The sequence below is a fragment of the Ailuropoda melanoleuca genome, chromosome 13, assembly GCF_002007445.2.
Source record: "Ailuropoda melanoleuca isolate Jingjing chromosome 13, ASM200744v2, whole genome shotgun sequence".
Taxonomy (NCBI): Eukaryota; Metazoa; Chordata; class Mammalia; order Carnivora; family Ursidae; genus Ailuropoda; species Ailuropoda melanoleuca.
The window spans coordinates 9,766,349-9,783,969 of record NC_048230.1 but is presented as its reverse complement, the minus strand read 5'-3'; the positions used below and the strand labels follow the sequence as shown (position 1 = coordinate 9,783,969).

At 49.4% G+C, this 17,621-nt stretch overlaps 1 protein-coding gene across 1 annotated transcript; it reads left to right on the top strand.

The window, feature by feature from the left end:
• Nucleotides 1–84: 84 nt before the first annotated feature.
• CCL16 (C-C motif chemokine ligand 16) lies at nt 85–4,280 on the top strand. Its single transcript, XM_002923625.4, has 3 exons — nt 85–696; nt 3,417–3,537; nt 3,996–4,280. Exons 1-3 carry the CDS (start codon nt 624–626, stop codon nt 4,126–4,128), a joined length of 327 nt encoding a protein of 108 aa, XP_002923671.1. The 5' UTR covers nt 85–623; the 3' UTR covers nt 4,129–4,280.
• The last annotated feature ends 13,341 nt before the right edge of the window (nt 4,281–17,621 follow it).

Below are 17,621 nucleotides of genomic sequence, written 5' to 3'. Positions count from 1 at the left end.
ATTAGTAGCATAATGTGTACAGGAAACAGTGTGAGTTCAGTCATGTGTCAGACTGAGGATCGGGGATGCCGTTTTCAGAAGCCTAAACCCTACCCCTTGCCCCAGTCTGTGCACTCTCTAATCCTGTTTCATGTTCACCTTCCCAACAGTGGATCACCTCGTGGAACTGGGGTGGTTCCACTCTCCCTCCCCCTCCCCCAAAATACAGATGGATGGCAGGTAAGGTGGTGAAATCACACGGATCCAATTTTCAGAACTGCCTGCCTCCTACCTGTGTGACCTGGCAGAATTTCTTTAACCTCTCCAAGCCTCGGTGGCCTCATTTATGAAACAGAGTAATAATCTCCGCTTCACTACTGTGGGGATTAAATAAAACAGGGCATACAAGATGGCCACACCCAGCACACACAACCACACGTTCCCTCTCTCCACTCCTCTCCTTTTCCTGAACTTAAATCTTATTAATTCAGCTGCACCAGGCCCCACACCCCCCTTTCAGCAAACACTGAGGAAGGCACCGCCTCTCTCCCCCACCGGCTCTGAAGTGGTCAGAGTCCAGAGAGCCGTGAAGTCAGAGTGGACGACCAGCCTTTCCCCTGAAGCTGAAGGGCCCGCTTGACAGGATGAAGGTCTCCGGGGCTGCCCTCTTTCTCCTCATCCTCATCCTCACCACTCCTGCTTCGCACGGCCAGTCAAGTGAGTCCACCTGTCTCTGTAGGGCAGGAATGAGAAAGGGGAACAGGGCAGCTGGCAGCGAGGTGACACCAAGAGCCCTATCAGGTCTCTGTCATCAGCCTCTCCCCTCCTGCAGGCTCACCTGCTGTCTGCAAACTCTCCCCTTTGCAAGCAGAGCTGGGCTGGGGTCCAGATCCCTTCTGGGGTCATCGGGCAGTTTCAGGAAGCTGGGTCAAGGTCACGTCAGGAGTCCCGAGGATGGAGAACAGGAATGATCATTGGGGGGGCCAAGGGAGTAACAGAAGAGATGGTAGTAAACATGAGCATGAAAGGAGAGGAAGACGGGTGGAGGAGAAAAGCTGCAGGTGCTCTGGGAGAGCAGGATGAAAGGCGTCAGGGAGGAGGCTTAGCCCAGGAGTGGGGACTCTGAACCTAGACACCCGTTCCTGGTAGTGTCTGGCACAGATTGCTGGGACTACCATGGCAGCCAAAAGAAGGGCCCATGGCATGCCCAGGTGTGCAGTGTGAGGATGTCATGGCCTCCTCAATCCCCATTCCCCAGCCCAGGCCTAAATAAAGTCCATAGAAAAGAGGAAAAGAGGAACGGGGCTGAAAGGTGTGGGAGCCACAGGATGCTTGGGACCTATGGAGAACAAGATTTGTTTAGCCCACTTTCTACCCCTGACTCAACCACCATTTATGAAAGAGACCACATACCCACCTCCAGGTGCCCCAGCCCTTCTTTTCTCTCTAAGGCTACCCCGGGCACGTGGTCCGGCCGGACTCTGCCTGTATAAACTCTTAGGGGAGCAAGGATCGCACACATCATGTAGTCTGCTCACACACTCTCAAAACGCCCCTGAACTGTGTGAACTGTGCTTTGAGCACCAGGGTCATGGGCGTCACTGTGAGCAGAGCCGCATCTGGTGGGTGGCAGGAGGCAACAATGCCCTTAGCGAAGGTCAAACAGACCACTGCAAAGGGTTCAGTCTTCCAAAAACAGAAAATGGCCCGCCCAAAGGATGCATCGGCCAAATGGTACTCTCGAGATATTCCAGTCTTGGCCACCAGGCTGGAAGCAAGGGGTCAGGTTGCAAAGGGATTTGGGGGCTAGGGGAGGTCTCTGCCTGCCCTCCTGTGTGGTATCCCCAACTGATGAGTAGTCAGGGGAGCTCAAGGGAAACACAGTGCTAACAACCAATGAGGCCAGCATTCTGTCAGCATCAGAGAGGTGGGAAAGTGGCAATTCCAGGCAGGGAGAATGGGCATTCCTACCATCTGCTCTTAATTATAACAAGCACTGACAGAGCCTTTCTATGTGCCAGGCTCTGCATTAAGGGCTTTACCAGCATTTTCTCAACTAACCCTCACCATGATCCTAGGACACGAGCATCTTTTTACGCTCATTTCATAGATGAGGAGACCTAGAGAGATGAGGAGATCATGATTCAAATCATTTAGTCCAGCTTCCTACTCAGGATGTCTGACCCGAAGCCTAAATTAGAAGACTTTCATTCCCATGGGGCACCTGGGTGGCTCAGTTGTTAAGCGTCTGCCTTCGGCTCAGGGCGTGATCCGGAGTTCTGGGATCGAGCCCCACATCAGGCTCCTTCGCTGGGAGCCTGTTTCTTCCTCTCCCACTCCCCCTGCTTGTGTTCCCTCTCTCGCTGGCTGTCTCTCTCTCTGTCAAATAAATAAATAAAATCTTTAAAAAAAAAAAAAGAAAGAAGAAGAAGAAGACGACTTTCGTTCCCACTCCAACTTCTCTGGCTCATTGCTTATCTCACCCTCCTCCCTGACCCCAGCCCCTCTAGGGCCTCTAGGATAGAGTCCACACTTCCCTCCCACAGCTCAGAAGGTGTGCTGGTCCCCCCCCCAATTTCATCTCTTTTTTTTTTTAAGATTATTATTTATTTGCGAGAGAGAGAGCATGACTGGGGTGGGGGAAGAAGGGGCAGAGGGAGAAGCAGGTTCCCCGCCAAGCAGAGAGACTGATGCAAGGCTCGATCCCAGGACCCTGGGATCATAACTTGAGCTGAAGGCAGATGCTTAACTGACTGAGCCACCCAGGCGCCCACATTGCATTCCGGCCATCTGCAGCTGCTCGGTGCTCCCCACGCACAGACAGCTTCCCCCACCTTCAGGCCTTCATACCTTTCTTTCTTCCAGACCCTACAACCCCTTTGTCTGTCTCAGTCCCAATTGGCCATCAAGAATTAAGCCATGCACTGTGTGCTAAGCCATGCACTTCTTCCCCAGACACCCAGGCTGGGTTAGGTGTCCCTCATTCTGTTTCCAAAGCACCTTGTGCCAAATTCTATTCTATCCCAGACCACATTCCACTGTAGTATTTACCTTTTCACCTTCCCTTTGCACCCTGACTAGACTGGGAGATACTCAAGAGGAGTGACTGTGTCTTCCTCGTGTTTTTGCCCCCTTAGAGCTTGGCATGTAATAGGAACCCGTACGTGTTTGCCACACCCAAGCCCCGGTTCACCAGCAAATGTGAATAACCGAGGCATCTGCACCTAACGAAACTCAGTTCAGAAGCTGGAGTTTCTACGTGTACGTCCTCCCCCACTTTTTTCGCTTTCTCTGTTACGCATCAAGCTCTTATCAGCCCCTGCTAACAGATGGCTTTGCTATCAGAGGCGTGGGATGCAAGGGATGGGAGATGAAGGTAGGCAACCATGGGCTCCCTCTACACCTACTTGGCTCTGCCTTCCATGTGATTCCCTCAGAAAGTCCTGAATCGTTGAACAGTTCTCAGACCTGCTGCCTGAAGCATCATGAGAAAGTAATGCCAAGGAAACTGGTGGTGGGATACAGAAAGGCCCTCAACTGTTACCTGCCAGCAATCATGTAAGCATTCCCTGCAGATACTTCTGTGGAGGGGGAAGGGGAACCCCGGGGCCAAAATGAGATGCACAGAACCAAGAAGTCTCCATGCAAGAAGGAGGGGAGTCATGATTAAGGACTCGGGCTTTGAATCTCACAGGGCAGGCCTGGGTTTAATTCTTGATTTTGCGACTTAGAGCTGTGTGGCCCAATAAATGGCAGCCATCATGAAACCCAAGCCTGAGCGTCTTGGCTGAGTGGGAAACAGGCTGAAACAGGGTTGATGAGGTCTAGAACCTAAACAGGGTTGATGAGGTCTAGAACCTAGACAGTTCCCTTCTGAGGGAACTCAGATGCGGGAGGCCTGGGGAGGCAGTGAAGAGTATGAGGCGAGCCCTCATGCAAGCTAGAAATGGGGGGAGTGTGGACTGAACCCCCCACCCCACTCCATGACCGCTGACTGTCTAACTCTGTTTCCACAGCTTTGTCACCAAAAAGAACCGAGAGGTCTGCGCCAACCCCCAAAACAAATGGGTCCAAGAGTACATCAAGGATCCCAATATACCTTTGCTGCCTCCCAGGAACTTGGCCCAGGTTAAAAGCGTTAGGCCATAGAAAGGTCACACCACAGCTCACCGTGACCATCAGGCCTCAGTGGGAGTCCAGGTCTGGAATGAAATGTGCAGCCCTGTGAATATGCAAGGGGAGGGTGCGGTCTGAATGACAGTCGCAATCAGAGAAGCTAATTAAAAGTATTTCAAACATGTTCTCAATCTCTGGAGGAAATGCCAAGGTTAAGGGAGGCGGAGATAAATGGATTCTTAATACACAGAAATACATATTTCATATCCTTTTCGCTCTTTCCGCGCCTCACCTCACACCCACACAGCAGCCGTCCTAGATGATTATGCTCAGCTTGCAATGGCCCGAGCATCTCTGGCCTCTGGCTCATTAAAAGCCCCACAGAATTCTTGACTTTTCCTGTCTATCCTTATCCCTTTACTAGATCTCTTCTTCTTCTTTTCTTTTAAAACATAGCTTTTTTTTTTTTTCCCCAACGGGCCAGCGTGGGAAAATTCGCAGGCTAATAGTTTTGTCCCTGTCACAGAGGTTTTGCTAGATCCCCTGATATGCGGATATGCCATCTTCCCTGGGCGGGGCTGGAACAGAGAGAGAAGTAGGGATCTCAGCTCCCACACTGAGCCACTGGCATGTGTCACACAGTGTCATGTCTCCAGGGCTTACCCAGGTTGCAGCACTTGTCAGGGGCTTCATTCCTTCTTAAGGCCGAATAACGTTTCATCATGTGTATGTACCACATTTTGTTTACCCCTTCATCCATCGGCGGATGTCTCAGTATCCATACCCCTTTCCTTTACATTAGCCAGAGTTTGTGGATCTTGGTTTCCGTTACTTGTGCCCAAAGCATTTTAACTTGTATGGTGACTCATTCATCGCCAGCCAGAGGCAGGTAAGGGTCTGAGGCTCTGACCTACATGCTTCCCGCCCTCATCCGTCCACGGGGAGCCAGTGCTGCCTACGTTAGAACCTCCTGGACTGGGAGTTCCTGCTCCTTGATCCAGGGATTTCTCTCCTCCCTCCTTGCTGTCAGAGCTGAGGGGTTACAGCAGAATGTGATCGAATGTCTCCCCCTCTAGTAGCTCACAGCCCAGGAATACCAGAATCACTAACAGATACAATGCAGTCAGGCCCAGACCTTTGTTAGCGGAGGCCAGAGTGCACATGGGGGGGAGGCAGGAGATTGACACAGGAGCTAGAACAAGTTCAGCATGTACACCCACGGCAGCAGGAAGTTTCAAAGTCCTGAGCCAGCACCAGGGTCAACATCAGGGAATCAGAGTTCAAAAGCCTAAAGGACAGGATGGGGATGGGGCTGAAAACAGGAAGCACAGGCTGGGGCCAGGATCCTGACAACCTGGAAAGGAAACGCTGTTTGTTATTTCTCTCTCTCTCTCTCTCTCTCTCTCTGGGTCCATCAGAGCTCAGAGGCGAGATGTCAGTCTGAAAACCTAATTGGGTGTCTATATAACAAAGTCAAAGTCCCATCCTAGCACATCATATAAAGCTTGCCAGAAACTCCTAACAGTTCACATGCTAATGGAAGTACTTTCCTCTGGTGCATTCAGTTGTTTTTAAAGAGGGCTCTTCCTAGTCTTTTCAAGATAGATAGATGCCCAGATTTAAACTCACACACACACACCCAAAGGACCCCCTCACTGGGACACACAGCGATTTACCAGCTCTGATCACCCCAAAGCAAAGACCTCACCCACATAAACCAACCAGCTCACATGACTGTCAGCCTTGTGGGACAGAGGTGGTTGACTGGGAGGCTGGGGGTGGAAAATAAGGCCTAGAATAGCGGGTCACTTTCACTGCTATGTCAGAGAAAGGCCTTTGCCTCAGGACAGGTGAAGACCACACACAGCAACATGAGGGAACCAGTGGGTAGGACAGGAAGGCAAGAACATGAGGAAGCTACTCTGGGTAATACAAAGAGAATTTTACATGCAGGTAGGAGGTCTGGCCACACGTCCCCTCTCCGTGCATTTACTACACCAGGAGGATTTGGACCAGATGACCGGATGTCCTGAGGCTAGCTTTGGCGGGCTGGTAAGAAATGGTATTTGGCCCCCAGAGTGGCCTTCGAAGATAGGCCAGATGAACATGCCTTTCCCCATAAAAGAGGACATGTGTCCGTGCACATGTGTGAGTGATGGGCGGAGAGTTGTCAGCAGCCGACACTAGTATCAGGGGGACAGGGCTGATACGATGGTTTAAATGCTCCAAATTCAGAAAGGCAAAATCTGGGTTCAAATCCCAACTATGCCATTTACTGTGAGACCTTGGGCGACTACCAAATTCTTCTAAGCCTCAGTTTCGACGTTTATAAAATAGGTCAAATAACAGGACCTACCTCCAGATGCGGAAAGGATGAGAACGCTTAGCACAGAGCAAGTGCTCAGTAGATGAGCCTTATTATGCCGGCATCTGACTTTTCTTTAAGACCATAGAACATAGGACAGAAAGGAGCTTTCTCTCATTGTGAGGTAAGGGGACCACAGTTCAGAGAAGGAACAATGACTTGCCCAAGGCCGCACTAGGAATCATCGGCAGATCTGGCATTAGAACCAGGGGCCATATTTTATTTTATTTTATTTTTTTTTAAAGATTTTATTTATTTATTCAACAGAGATAGAGACAGCCAGCGAGAAAGGGAACACAAGCAGGGGGAGTGGGAGAGGAAGAAGCAGGCTCATAGCAGAGGAGCCTGATGTGGGGCTCGATCCCATAACGCCGGGATCACGCCCTGAGCTGAAGGCAGACGCTTAACCGCTGTGCCACCCAGGCGCCCCAGGGGCCATATTTTAAACAGAAGAAGCTTCTGGTCTCCATGAGGCTGGGGAAAACTGGATCCACCCCACAAAGAGAGCAATAGCTCAAGGAGAGCCTCCTTTCCCATCATCTGGGCTCCTGAGACCTCCATGAAGCTATCCTGTGATTGCCGGCAAGAAGATTTTGAGGAAGCAATGGGCAGACACAGGGAGGGACACTGCATCTCTCCAGAGCCTTGTGTTTACCAGCAGTGGCCGTTACCTATTTGAACCAAGTTTCCTCGCCTGCAAAATGGAGCTGATCCCTTACAGGGCTGTTTTGACTATCCCCCAACCACAGGGTCTGGAACAAGCACCATAATAAAATGGAAAATGTTGTTATTCTCTTAGCAGCTAGAGCAAGAATCCCTTTCATGGAGGAAACACCTCTGTTAAGAAAATGTGTCAGTAACCCCAGTTAAGGGAGGAAAGTCCCCCAGGACAGGACTACAGACTGGGGCCCAGACCAGGGGAATGGGTGAACCAAGAGGAGGGACTGTGTTGCCTCTGAGAGCCAGAGAGGGGTGGGGAGAGCGGTCGGGGGAGCATTTGGAGCCAGTGCCGGGAACAGTGGGAACTTCTCCTCCCTGGAGCCCTCAAGAGTTCCATCAATTATGCAGCTCCCGGAATATTTGATGAGAGTGGTCTGAGGGGAAGTGACAAGGGGGATTACTCCCCACTGAGGTTCACATGGGTGTGAGACAGGGCCAGCGCCCCAGAATAAGGGATTAAAATTGAGAAATGTGAAGTCAGTCCTTGGAAAGTCACAGAAGCCTTGCAGAAACTTTGGACGGCCCTAGACAGTAGAACTGGGGGGTGGGGTGGGGTAAAAAGACTTGCAAGTGGTTCTCATGCTCAGGGTGGCTATTTCAGACTGGGTGGTGAGGAAAGGCCTCACCAAGGAGGTGATGCACAACCCAACAGCTCAATGACAGCCTCATGAGGAATAAAGATTTCCAGGCAGGAAACACCGCCAGTGCCAAGTGCTGGCAGGAACTAGCTTGGTGCCCAGGAGCAGTGTGGCTGGAGTGTACAGCCAGGGGAGCGGGATGAGGAACCAGGAAGGCAAGAGCAAGACAGGGGTACTTTGTGAGCCAGAGTAAGGGGTGTGTAATTTATGTCAGGGGAGGTGGGAAGCCATCAGGGATGGTGTTAAGCAGCCAAGTAGCATCATCTGACCCACCTGTTTAAAGAAACCTAGCTGCAGTGCAGACACGGATTCCTGGAGGCAAGGGAGACCCGTCCGGACTAAGCAATCCAGGCCACAGGTGAGGATGGCTGGGGCCAGAAAGGAAGTTGTGGAAGTGGAGGAAAAGGAGATTAGGGAACCACTTGGGGGGACAGCATTGAAAACAAATACTGAGAAAGATTTGGGCTTGAGCAACTAGGTGGATGCTGGCACAAGTTCTAGAAATGGGGAAGTGTGGGGGGAAAGCAAGTTACGGAGTGGAATCAGGATAGGGACATGACAATTTTGAAACACGTGTTAGGCATCTATGTAGCTATCCTGGGCAGGGAGTTGGTTGTGAGTCTGGAATGCCAGAGAAAGGTCAAGCTGGAGAGGTAAAGCCATGGGACCAGATGGGGTCAGGTAGGAAGGTGATGAGCAATGGGCTCTGGGGCACGTTAGAGATAGAGCAGGAGCCACACAGAAATGGGAGGCAGGAGTAGCCAGTAAGATAGCAGGAAATCCAAGACAGTGTGGTGACCTGCCAGCCAAGAGAAGGAAACAATTCAAGAAAGAGGGAGGAGTCAAACGTGATGAGTACAGCCAAGAGGGAGAGAGGAACAGAGAAATGCCACTGGATTTGACCCATGAATGTCCAGTGACCCAGACAGGTACGGACAGAAGCCCAACCACAGGGGAGACCGGGGCTACGGAAGTCGGGATCAGAGCTCTATGTAGGTAACTCTTCTAACAGCTGTTTTGTGAAGGGAGACAGAATTTAGGGTTGGAGCCGGAAGCAGGAATGGGTCACGGGAGGATTTTTTTTTTTTTTTTTTTTTTTAGTGTGGGAATTTACAGTGTGTCTGTGTGTGAATGTGCAAAATAGTCAACCTCTCTGAGCTTCAGTTTCCTGTGCTGTAAATCAGAGAACAAAACAAACACCTACAATTGCAGGTTATTTGGAGAATCACACCAGTTAATGTACACAAAGTATCCAGTCCCATCCCTGGTTCATAGCAGAGGTTCCCAAGCCAGGAAAAGAGTGCTTGCCCCCAGCAGGTTCTCACTGGTAATGGAAAGAGGACGGTTCTCAGTTTGCACACTGCCCCTTATAGCAGAGGACTAGCTGGGGGAAAAGGAACCATGTGGTGAATGGCAAGATCAAGAAGTCATTTGCGAGCATGGTTGCTTTCACCCTAAGCACACATCCAGAACTTCCCTCTCTCTTCCCAAAAACGAGCCTTCCCCTCCAGACTCTGTAACATAGGACTGCTCATCTGAACCACAGAACACAGATGATTTGAGGGACTATTTTCCCAGTTCTCCCAAGGATGATGCATAGTGAGCACCATCCTAGATGCAAAGGAGAGAAGTTAATCCGTTATATCCAATGCATGTCTTTGAACTCAGCTAAAAAAGGCTGCCTTGGAGGCAGGGACCACCACTTTGAATTTATTCACCCTTTGCACCTAGTAGGCTTCATTAAATACCTGTGCATGAAATTCCCACAAAGGCCTTGGGCTGGCTGGGCAGAAGGTGTGTTCAGACGTCAATGTGATGAGCCCTTTAGGCTGTGAGTCGGGGGTGAGATCAGAAAGTGCCACCATGGAAATAGCATGTTAAGCTGGGTCCTGGAGGGTGAGGGTTTGCACCCACGGCAAAGCTGGTCTAGTCTGACTTTTCTTAGGAAAATTAGTGGGCAGTGCCACCCAGTGGTTAAGAACCACAATGACTAGACTCTACAATTCCTTAAAGGGCTCACGCAAGTGATTGTGTCCAAGGAGCAAAATCAGCTTGTGCATGATGCATAAACCCAGCTGTGGACATGGCGCCTTCTGGTGCCTGTGCCCTCCCACCTCCCTGATCGCTCCCCTTTGGCTGGGAGCTGAGGCTCTCGGTCCCCACGAATGCAGAACAGAAAAATACCCTGCTGTCAAAGAACTTACATGTGAGTGGGGAGAGAGACCATACACAAATATACACAACATCAGGCAGTGAGAAATTCTACAGAGAACAAAGCAGAGTAAAGGTAATGGTGAGGAGTGCAAATGGCAACTTTGTACTATTTGCTAGAACCCACCAAGAACAATTTAACTTAGTAAACTTGTCACCTTAGGTTCTGCTTCTAGCCTAGAGAACTGCACACCAAACACATCTAATAAGCTGATCGTTCTATAAACTCCAGACAAAATGTTTAAAATACAGTTGAGAGCACAAGAGACTATACAGAAGCAGGCAGGTTTTGGAGGTTAAAAATTGGGAATTGGCAACAGGCGCGGAGTGAGTTCCTAATTTTTGTGGTTTGGGTTTGAGGTCGAGTGCAGGGCTCACCCTGAAACCTTTTCAGGAAAACCAAAGACCAAGCCATTGACCCCTTCAGGCCAGGCTCAAATATCAAAGATTGTACAATTTGTCAGGAAGACTTATTCACGGAATTCGGAAGCAACCCATGGTTACCTTCACCTCATTTTAATACTAAAATCTCTGTGCAAGGAGAAGCACAAGCCTCATTTACAAAACATGAGATGTATGTTATAGGCATGTTTCCTTAAGATGCATGTGTGACCTCGTGCCCGACTCTACATACAATGTCAAGCCTCCTCTATCTAATTGTTCATCCTAACCCTAAATAAAAGGAACCCGTTCACCTTTGCCTGGGGAGTCACAGCTTTGGAAGTTATTCCTTGGATCTCCTTATTTGCTAGAAATAAAGTTTACTTTGTGCAACAACTCAATCTGGTGTAGTTTCTATCTGTGACTCACCAAGGAGCAAACTCACGTTCGTTTGGTTACAAAAGTGTTATGGGAAATAAAGGGTCAGGGTAGTAGAGGGAAGTGTGCCCCACCCCATATTACACCTCACAGTAAATGTGGACGGTTTTGTCTGCCCAGCACAGGGTGCTAATGGGATTGTCTGTCTTCGGGACACCTCTCACACCCAGCCATAGAGGTTTGTCCAAGAGGTGGGCACACAACCCATACAGGGCTAGGCCAAGTCCCTACCTGAGACTGGTAATAAACACTGGAAGAAAGAAATACACTCTTCACTGGGGTTGGCTGAGCTAGAATGACGAAAAGGTTGAACAACCTAGGTTTTGTCCCTCTCTCCCACCTCTTCATAAAGGAAGCCCATCTTCAGGGGAAGAAAATTGGGTGACATACAAAAGGAACAGAGATGAAAAGTGGAATGCAAGAAACCCTCGATGACATTGTTTGAGCCTCTGGATCAAGCCAGACCCTTCCTGCACTTTCCAGTTATATTAGTCATTAAGTCTCCTTTTTGATTAAGTTCATATGGATTGGATGTCTGCCTCTTTCAACCAAAAATTAATAAGCCCTTCCCCTGATGCCCAAGTGGAGGTAACAGGATCCTCAAGAGAGAGAAGGAGGCCAAGAATCAGAGCACTGACTAGCAACAAAGTGATTGGTGAACCTTAACACTGCTAAAAGGACAGAGAAGCAGCCACTCGTGGAGCTGACACAAGAGCAGATATGGAATAAACCCCTTTTCCCAAATATATACAGGAAGATTAACTGAGAGAAAAGGCTGAGTTGAGATTGACAAGGCTGAGTCATTTGCTCAGGCAAATAGTGAGCTAGGTTACAGTGCAATCATGTAATGTGCCCTAAAGGACGATTGCCTGGAAGAATGGGGGATGACATCAAGGAACCTGTGGTCATGATAAGAAGCCATCCCTCACCAGGGTCGTATCAACTTGTCATGTGCCAGTCATCCATCTCTTGGCGCTTCAGTCTGGGGCCCAAGCCTTCTGTTTTGAAATGCAAGCAAGTTTAGGAAGCTAATGCATTTACCCTGTTGTTCATTCACACCATTCTGAGAAAAGGAAAGTTTTGAAAAATAGATGAGAGTAATTATGGATTGTGGGGGGATTGCCTGGAGAGGTCAGGCTTGAATTGGGCACTTGAAATAGGAGGCTTGGAAGCAGAAAATTTTGGAGAGGAGAGGTACCCATACCTGCCACAATGCAGTTCTTATCCCAGCCTCTGCAGACAAACTCCTCCCTCCCCAGTATCACCTGGGAGGTATCAGTAGGATGTGTTCCACTAGTAAGTGGGGTCCAGAAATAGTGGTATGCTGTTCTAGGATCCTCAGAAGCTTCCTGATGCTCCCAGAAGGCCATTGAGCCTATCAGGTATCCTCTGGCTAGGGATTTCTAGGGACAGGGACCTCCAAGTAAAGTCCTATTCTCCAGTCCAGCAGCCAAGGTCTGCTTCCCCCACTAGTCCAGCCAGCCCTTTCCAAATCCTTTCTAAGTGAATCCTGCTTGCCCTGCTTTAAACTGAGCTAAGAATCAAAATGACTCCTGTCTTTGGGCATCCTTGTGCATAATCAAGACTCCAGCTCTAGGTCCACAGACCCTGGGAGATCTGATTAAACTTGATACAATCTCAATACCACAGCATTGTGAATGTCCAGAGCCCCTCCCAAGATTCCTTCCCGTTCCTTTGGCCAGTTTTCTCTCTCTCCAGCCTCCCTGACCAATCAGGGGTCCCACACAAATTCAGCAGCGGGGCTCACTTTGCTGGAGCCCCCAGTAACCTGCCCCTTGTTAGATGGCCCCAGGAAAGAAGACAGGGCCAGTGCCTCCACAGAAGGAGGAAGATATAATGGAGAGTCAGGTAGAGAAATGAAACCCTGCCCCTTCTGCCCCCAGAGGAGTAGGCAGAGGAGCAGAAGGCAGAGCTCAGGCCAAACAAATAGACAGCAATGTGTCGTGAAGTTTTCTCTTCAGCAAAGAGATTGGAGGGAAATTGAAATCAGAGAAGCTTGCATTCAGTTTTAGTAATTGTAGTATCCCATACAGTAGAATATTACACAGCAATGAAAAAGAGCAAGCCACCAGTAAACACAATATAAGTGAATTTCATAGTCATGATTTGGAGCAAAAGAGTCAGACCCAAAAGAGTACATACTATATGTGAAATTCAGGGAAGTCAGAACAGTCGGACATCAAACAGTGGTTACCTTTGAGGGATGGATATTCACTACAAGAGAACATGAAGGAAACTTCTGAGGAGCTGAACATGTTCTTTATCTGCATCTGAGGGATGGCTACCTGAGTATATACATGTTTGTTAAAAACTCATCAAGCTAGGGCCACCTGGGTGGCTCAGTCAGTTGAGTGTACAACTCCTGGTTTCAGCTCAGGTCGTGGTCTCACGGTCATGAGATCAAGCCTTGCATTGGGCTCTGTGCTCAATGCGGAATCTGCTTGGGATTCTCTCTCCCTCTGCCCCTCCTGCTCATGTTCTCTCTAAAATAAATGAATAAACCTTAAAAAAAAAACTCATCAAGCTATAAGATGTGTACATTTTACTCTATATAAGTTATACCTCAATAGTTTTTTATTTGTTTAATTAGACTCCATACCCAGTGTAGAGCCCAATGCAGAACTTGAATTCATGACCCTGGAATTAAGACCTGAGCTGAGATCAAGAATTGGGTGCTTAACCGACTGCGCTATTCAAGCATTCCAGTTTTTGTTTTTCTTTTTTGTTTTTGTTTTTGTTTTAAATAAGGACTTTGAGTTTTGGAGGACTGAGGGCGTGGCAAAGCTCAGAGACAGCAATTTTATGCTGCTCCTTGGGAACCACATGTCTATCAGGAAAAAGCCAGGGTTGTGTAGAAAAGGCTGATGCAACCAGACCTGACTCTCAGGCTATCCTCTACTGCTCCCTAGTATGGCATTTTTAAAATGGTCAAGTGGGTACTGGGGAGGAGGTAGAGAAAACCCCCCGGGTGTAGAGGGCATTACACTCTTAGAGACTAACTCCGAGTACTAAATATGTATGCATGGAAATGAGGGGCAGACTGCTCACAGACATTTCTGCCTGGAGTCCTGCTGGAAGACAGGCTTCCAAGTTTTGTTCTCTGGACATCTTTGAGGTACTTTCCTGTTTTTATCTCCTCTTCCCTTTCCTCATTCAGGCAGATCATCCACACCACATAGCTCATCCGCCCATCTCAGGGGAGACCTGACACAGGGCGGTGACTAAAACTGTGAGTCTCTTTTGTTCTAAAAGCCTAAGCCCATTGCAGAAAGGATAAAAGAGGATTCAAAGTAATCTTTTTTAACGTCTTCACCAGAGTTATTAAGGACTGTGGATTTCTTCCCAGGCAAAGAAAGTCCTGGTTTGGTCTGGAGGGAAGCAGGTGCCACATGGGCAACCCAGCAGCACGGCCAGGAAGCAGGGAGACCCCACGAGAAAGAGCTGTGGACAGTGTCCAGGCAGGTGGACCACAGCAGCCCTAAGGAAGTTTTCTGTGCCCTCAAATGTGACCCCAAACCTTCAGCATGTCATCAGACCCACAGACCATACTAACCACAGGTAGGAAGACTCAGCAGTAACCTGTGGGCTCTCCAAACACCCAGGTGTACCCCAGAAAGGCTGAGGTTAAAGTTTCTCACCAGGCCAGCAAAAGGACAGGATACAAAGATACATCAAATTAAGTTATAGGAATAAAGTTTTCTTTCCTATAAACCTGAGTTTGTAGACTTCATTTCCAGCTACAACTCTGGGTACTTCTGCATTGAATCTGTTATAATGATATGAATCTTTTCGATGTTAGTGTTTTACTTGCGTAATCCTCATTAAGTGTTCGTTACCCTGTGTCCCCGGAGTGGAAACTTAGGAGGGAGGCAGTACTTAGCTGAGGGTGCTCCCACTGTGGCTTTCCTGTGACTCTGATCTGACCACAGACATCCCACACCCCATCCTGAGGCTGAACCACAGTGGGACCTCCAGCTGCCCCCCTCCTGGGCTCGGCAGGCAGCCTGTGGCTGCTGGCTGCAGGACTGGTAGGATGCCTACTCACCTCCTTTCTTGCCTTCCTGCAGAACAGAATCCCTGCCAGCCTCTGGGGGAAAGGGGGAAATTTCCTCTCCAGAAATCCCCCACCGAGTGCAAGCTCTGAGCTTGTCGGCTTATGTCTCACAATGGAAGGGAACTGTCCTCCCAATTCTACTTTGGAATCCCAAAGTGGACCTTCTGAGTCATAGAAGGGCCTCCACTTCCCTTTTTCTAGCTGGAGTTCTCCCTGTCACTTCCTGAGGAACATTTGTTCTCAAACTCATTTCTGACCCTGTAACCCTGTCACTGTCCAGCTTCAAAGAGCAAGAGTTGGGGCGGTTGGAAATGAAAAAGAAGACACTCACTGGCCATCCTTTACGTGTCAGGCGGGCTACAGGTGTCACCTTAATCCTAATTTCCACCTTGCAGGCCAGGGATTATAGCCATAAGAGACATAGGGGAAAATCATGGGGAGCTCAGGGAGTTTAAGTAACTTGTTTCAGCTCACACCACTGGCAAGTGAAAACAAGCCAGAATTCAAGTCTGGGTTGGACTCCAAAACCCCAAATGGGACCTGTCAGTGCCTGATCCAGCCTTCCCCACGGGCCCTGTGGGCTATCTTTCTAGAACCTATACCCCCAGCTCAGCTCCCAGGGAACATGCCCCCACTACCCAGTCTCTCTTCTGATTTCCAAGGCCCCAGCAGAGGAATCTAACCAGCCCAGCTCATCGTTTTCATCTAAGCCACATAGCTCCTGGCCAAGCCCTCTATTGCAAGCACGGGCAGCTCTGCCTCAGGGTCCTTCCTTGGCTGTAGCTTTTCCTACTGGAACCTCCTGGGATCACCTTCCAATAAACTACTTGCCCTCACATCCTTATTTCATGGCCACTTCTGGGGAATCCGGGCCTGAGAAAGGTGTGAGAAGGAGCAAAGTCGAGACTGACTCCTGGGTTGCGGGCCTGACCAGTCAAGCTGCATTATTTTAGCGGAAGCAGCTACATGTATTGTGTGCTTGCCATGGGCCAAGCATTCCGCAAGGCCCGTTACACAGAGTATGCCCATTAATCCTCCCCACCGCATTATGTCCTACCGGCGTACCATCCCCATATTATCAATAAGGAAACACGCTCAGAAGAAGGATGCTATTTCCCTGGGGACAGAGAGTTAGTAAGTGGCAGAGCTGGTTTTCAAGGGGCAAGAGGTAGGGGAGGTAGAAAGGCCATGGTGCTCTGACATTCAGCGGCCCAAAATGTGTTACTCGTGAGGATCCCTGCTTCCAAGTGCCAGCCCCTCATTGTCCATGGGAGAGTTCCCATTTCCTCACAGTAGAGATCCTTAATGGCCCTATTATTCACCTTCTCACTGATGGAGAAAGTGGGTGTAAGAGGGGGGGAAAGTACAGAGGGCAAGAGAGAATAATCAAAATAATAAGAGCAGTTTTGTACTGAGTGCTGACAATGTGCTGGGCACTGTTACGTTCTTTACATCATCCCTCTTACACTTCCCAACGAGCCTTGGGGGAAGACCTGTCTGAAGTTACGCCCATTTAACAGAAGTGGGGAAGGACAAGTTCTACAGAACAACAATTAGCCAATCCAGCCATTCGGACCCCCATGGACCAGGCTCCGGCACCTTCTCACTGTGACTCAGCCTCAGCCTCAGCCTCTGTGTTTTCCACTTCTTCTCTTTTTATTTTTCTAAGAAAACAACTCCACATCCTACTTTCTGAGCATTTCCTGCCTGGTCCCTGGGGAGAAATCAAGCCTCCTCAGGAGGTTCGAAGCAATCAAAGGACAGCTGCAGGACACCAAAGGGAGAGTCACGGCTGTCAGAGGCTCCCCCTTGTTTTTGGAAGCGTGTCCAGGGTTTGAAGAGAGATCCCGGGGGTCTGAGGGTCTGCAGTGCTGAGGCTAGAGAGCAGCCAGAGTCTGCGAGATGAGAGGGTGGTTTCTCAGCGGGAGGGTGGTGTGTGTTTGTGTGTTTATGTGGCGGTGGTGGTGCTTCTTCAGTATCAATCATGTGGCGGTGTCAAAAATGGACATGTTACAACTTATACACACTAAGAAAAAAAAAGTTGTTCTCATTATTTTCAGTAACTGACCACACTGGAACGGTGGAAGAAACACTTAAACAATGACAATTAAAGAAAACCATCTCCCCTGGAATAGAGCAGTGGTGCTTCAGAGAAATGTGCAAGGCCACTGTGAAGTTCCTTGTCAGGGCTGTTTCGTACCTCCCAAGAAGGCTTCAGGATGCAGGGGGCACTGAAGCTGCCTTGTGGCCCTGGTTGGGGGTGAGGGACAAGGTTTTCGTCTCGCCAGCTTCCGTTGATGCTGCGATGGGGTGTGGCTCATCTCGCCTTACCTCTGAACCCTCCTGATTGCCACAGCGCCACGGCTAAGGGAACTGGGGGTCTGTTCCCTGGGGGTGGCCGGGCCCGTGGTCCCTCCCTTGCTGCCTCGGCCCCATCCAGTCCTCATCAACCTGAATCTAAGCACGTCCTCCACCTTTTTTAAGCCACCCATTCGGCAGCCTCTGAGATGGGGTCATCAGGAACCTCACCGGAATATCAAAAACACTTGCTCCATTCCCCCTCTCAGATAGTGCAAACAGTTATGAGTTAGACCCCATCCACATCCCCAAGGAGAACTGAAGGCTTGCGTTCTATCCTGGTATCCCTTCCTCCAATGTCCACCTCCACTGATCATCCATTTCTTCACATGCTGCCTCA

Bases quoted from the DNA above. Each gene is read 5' to 3' on its own strand.
- CCL16 (XM_002923625.4), top strand. From the start codon at position 624: ATGAAGGTCTCCGGGGCTGCCCTCTTTCTCCTCATCCTCATCCTCACC. The intron at 697-3,416 runs GTGAGTCCACCT...TGATTCCCTCAG, and splicing joins TGCTTCGCACGGCCAGTCAA to AAAGTCCTGAATCGTTGAAC. The intron at 3,538-3,995 runs GTAAGCATTCCC...CTGTTTCCACAG, and splicing joins TGTTACCTGCCAGCAATCAT to CTTTGTCACCAAAAAGAACC.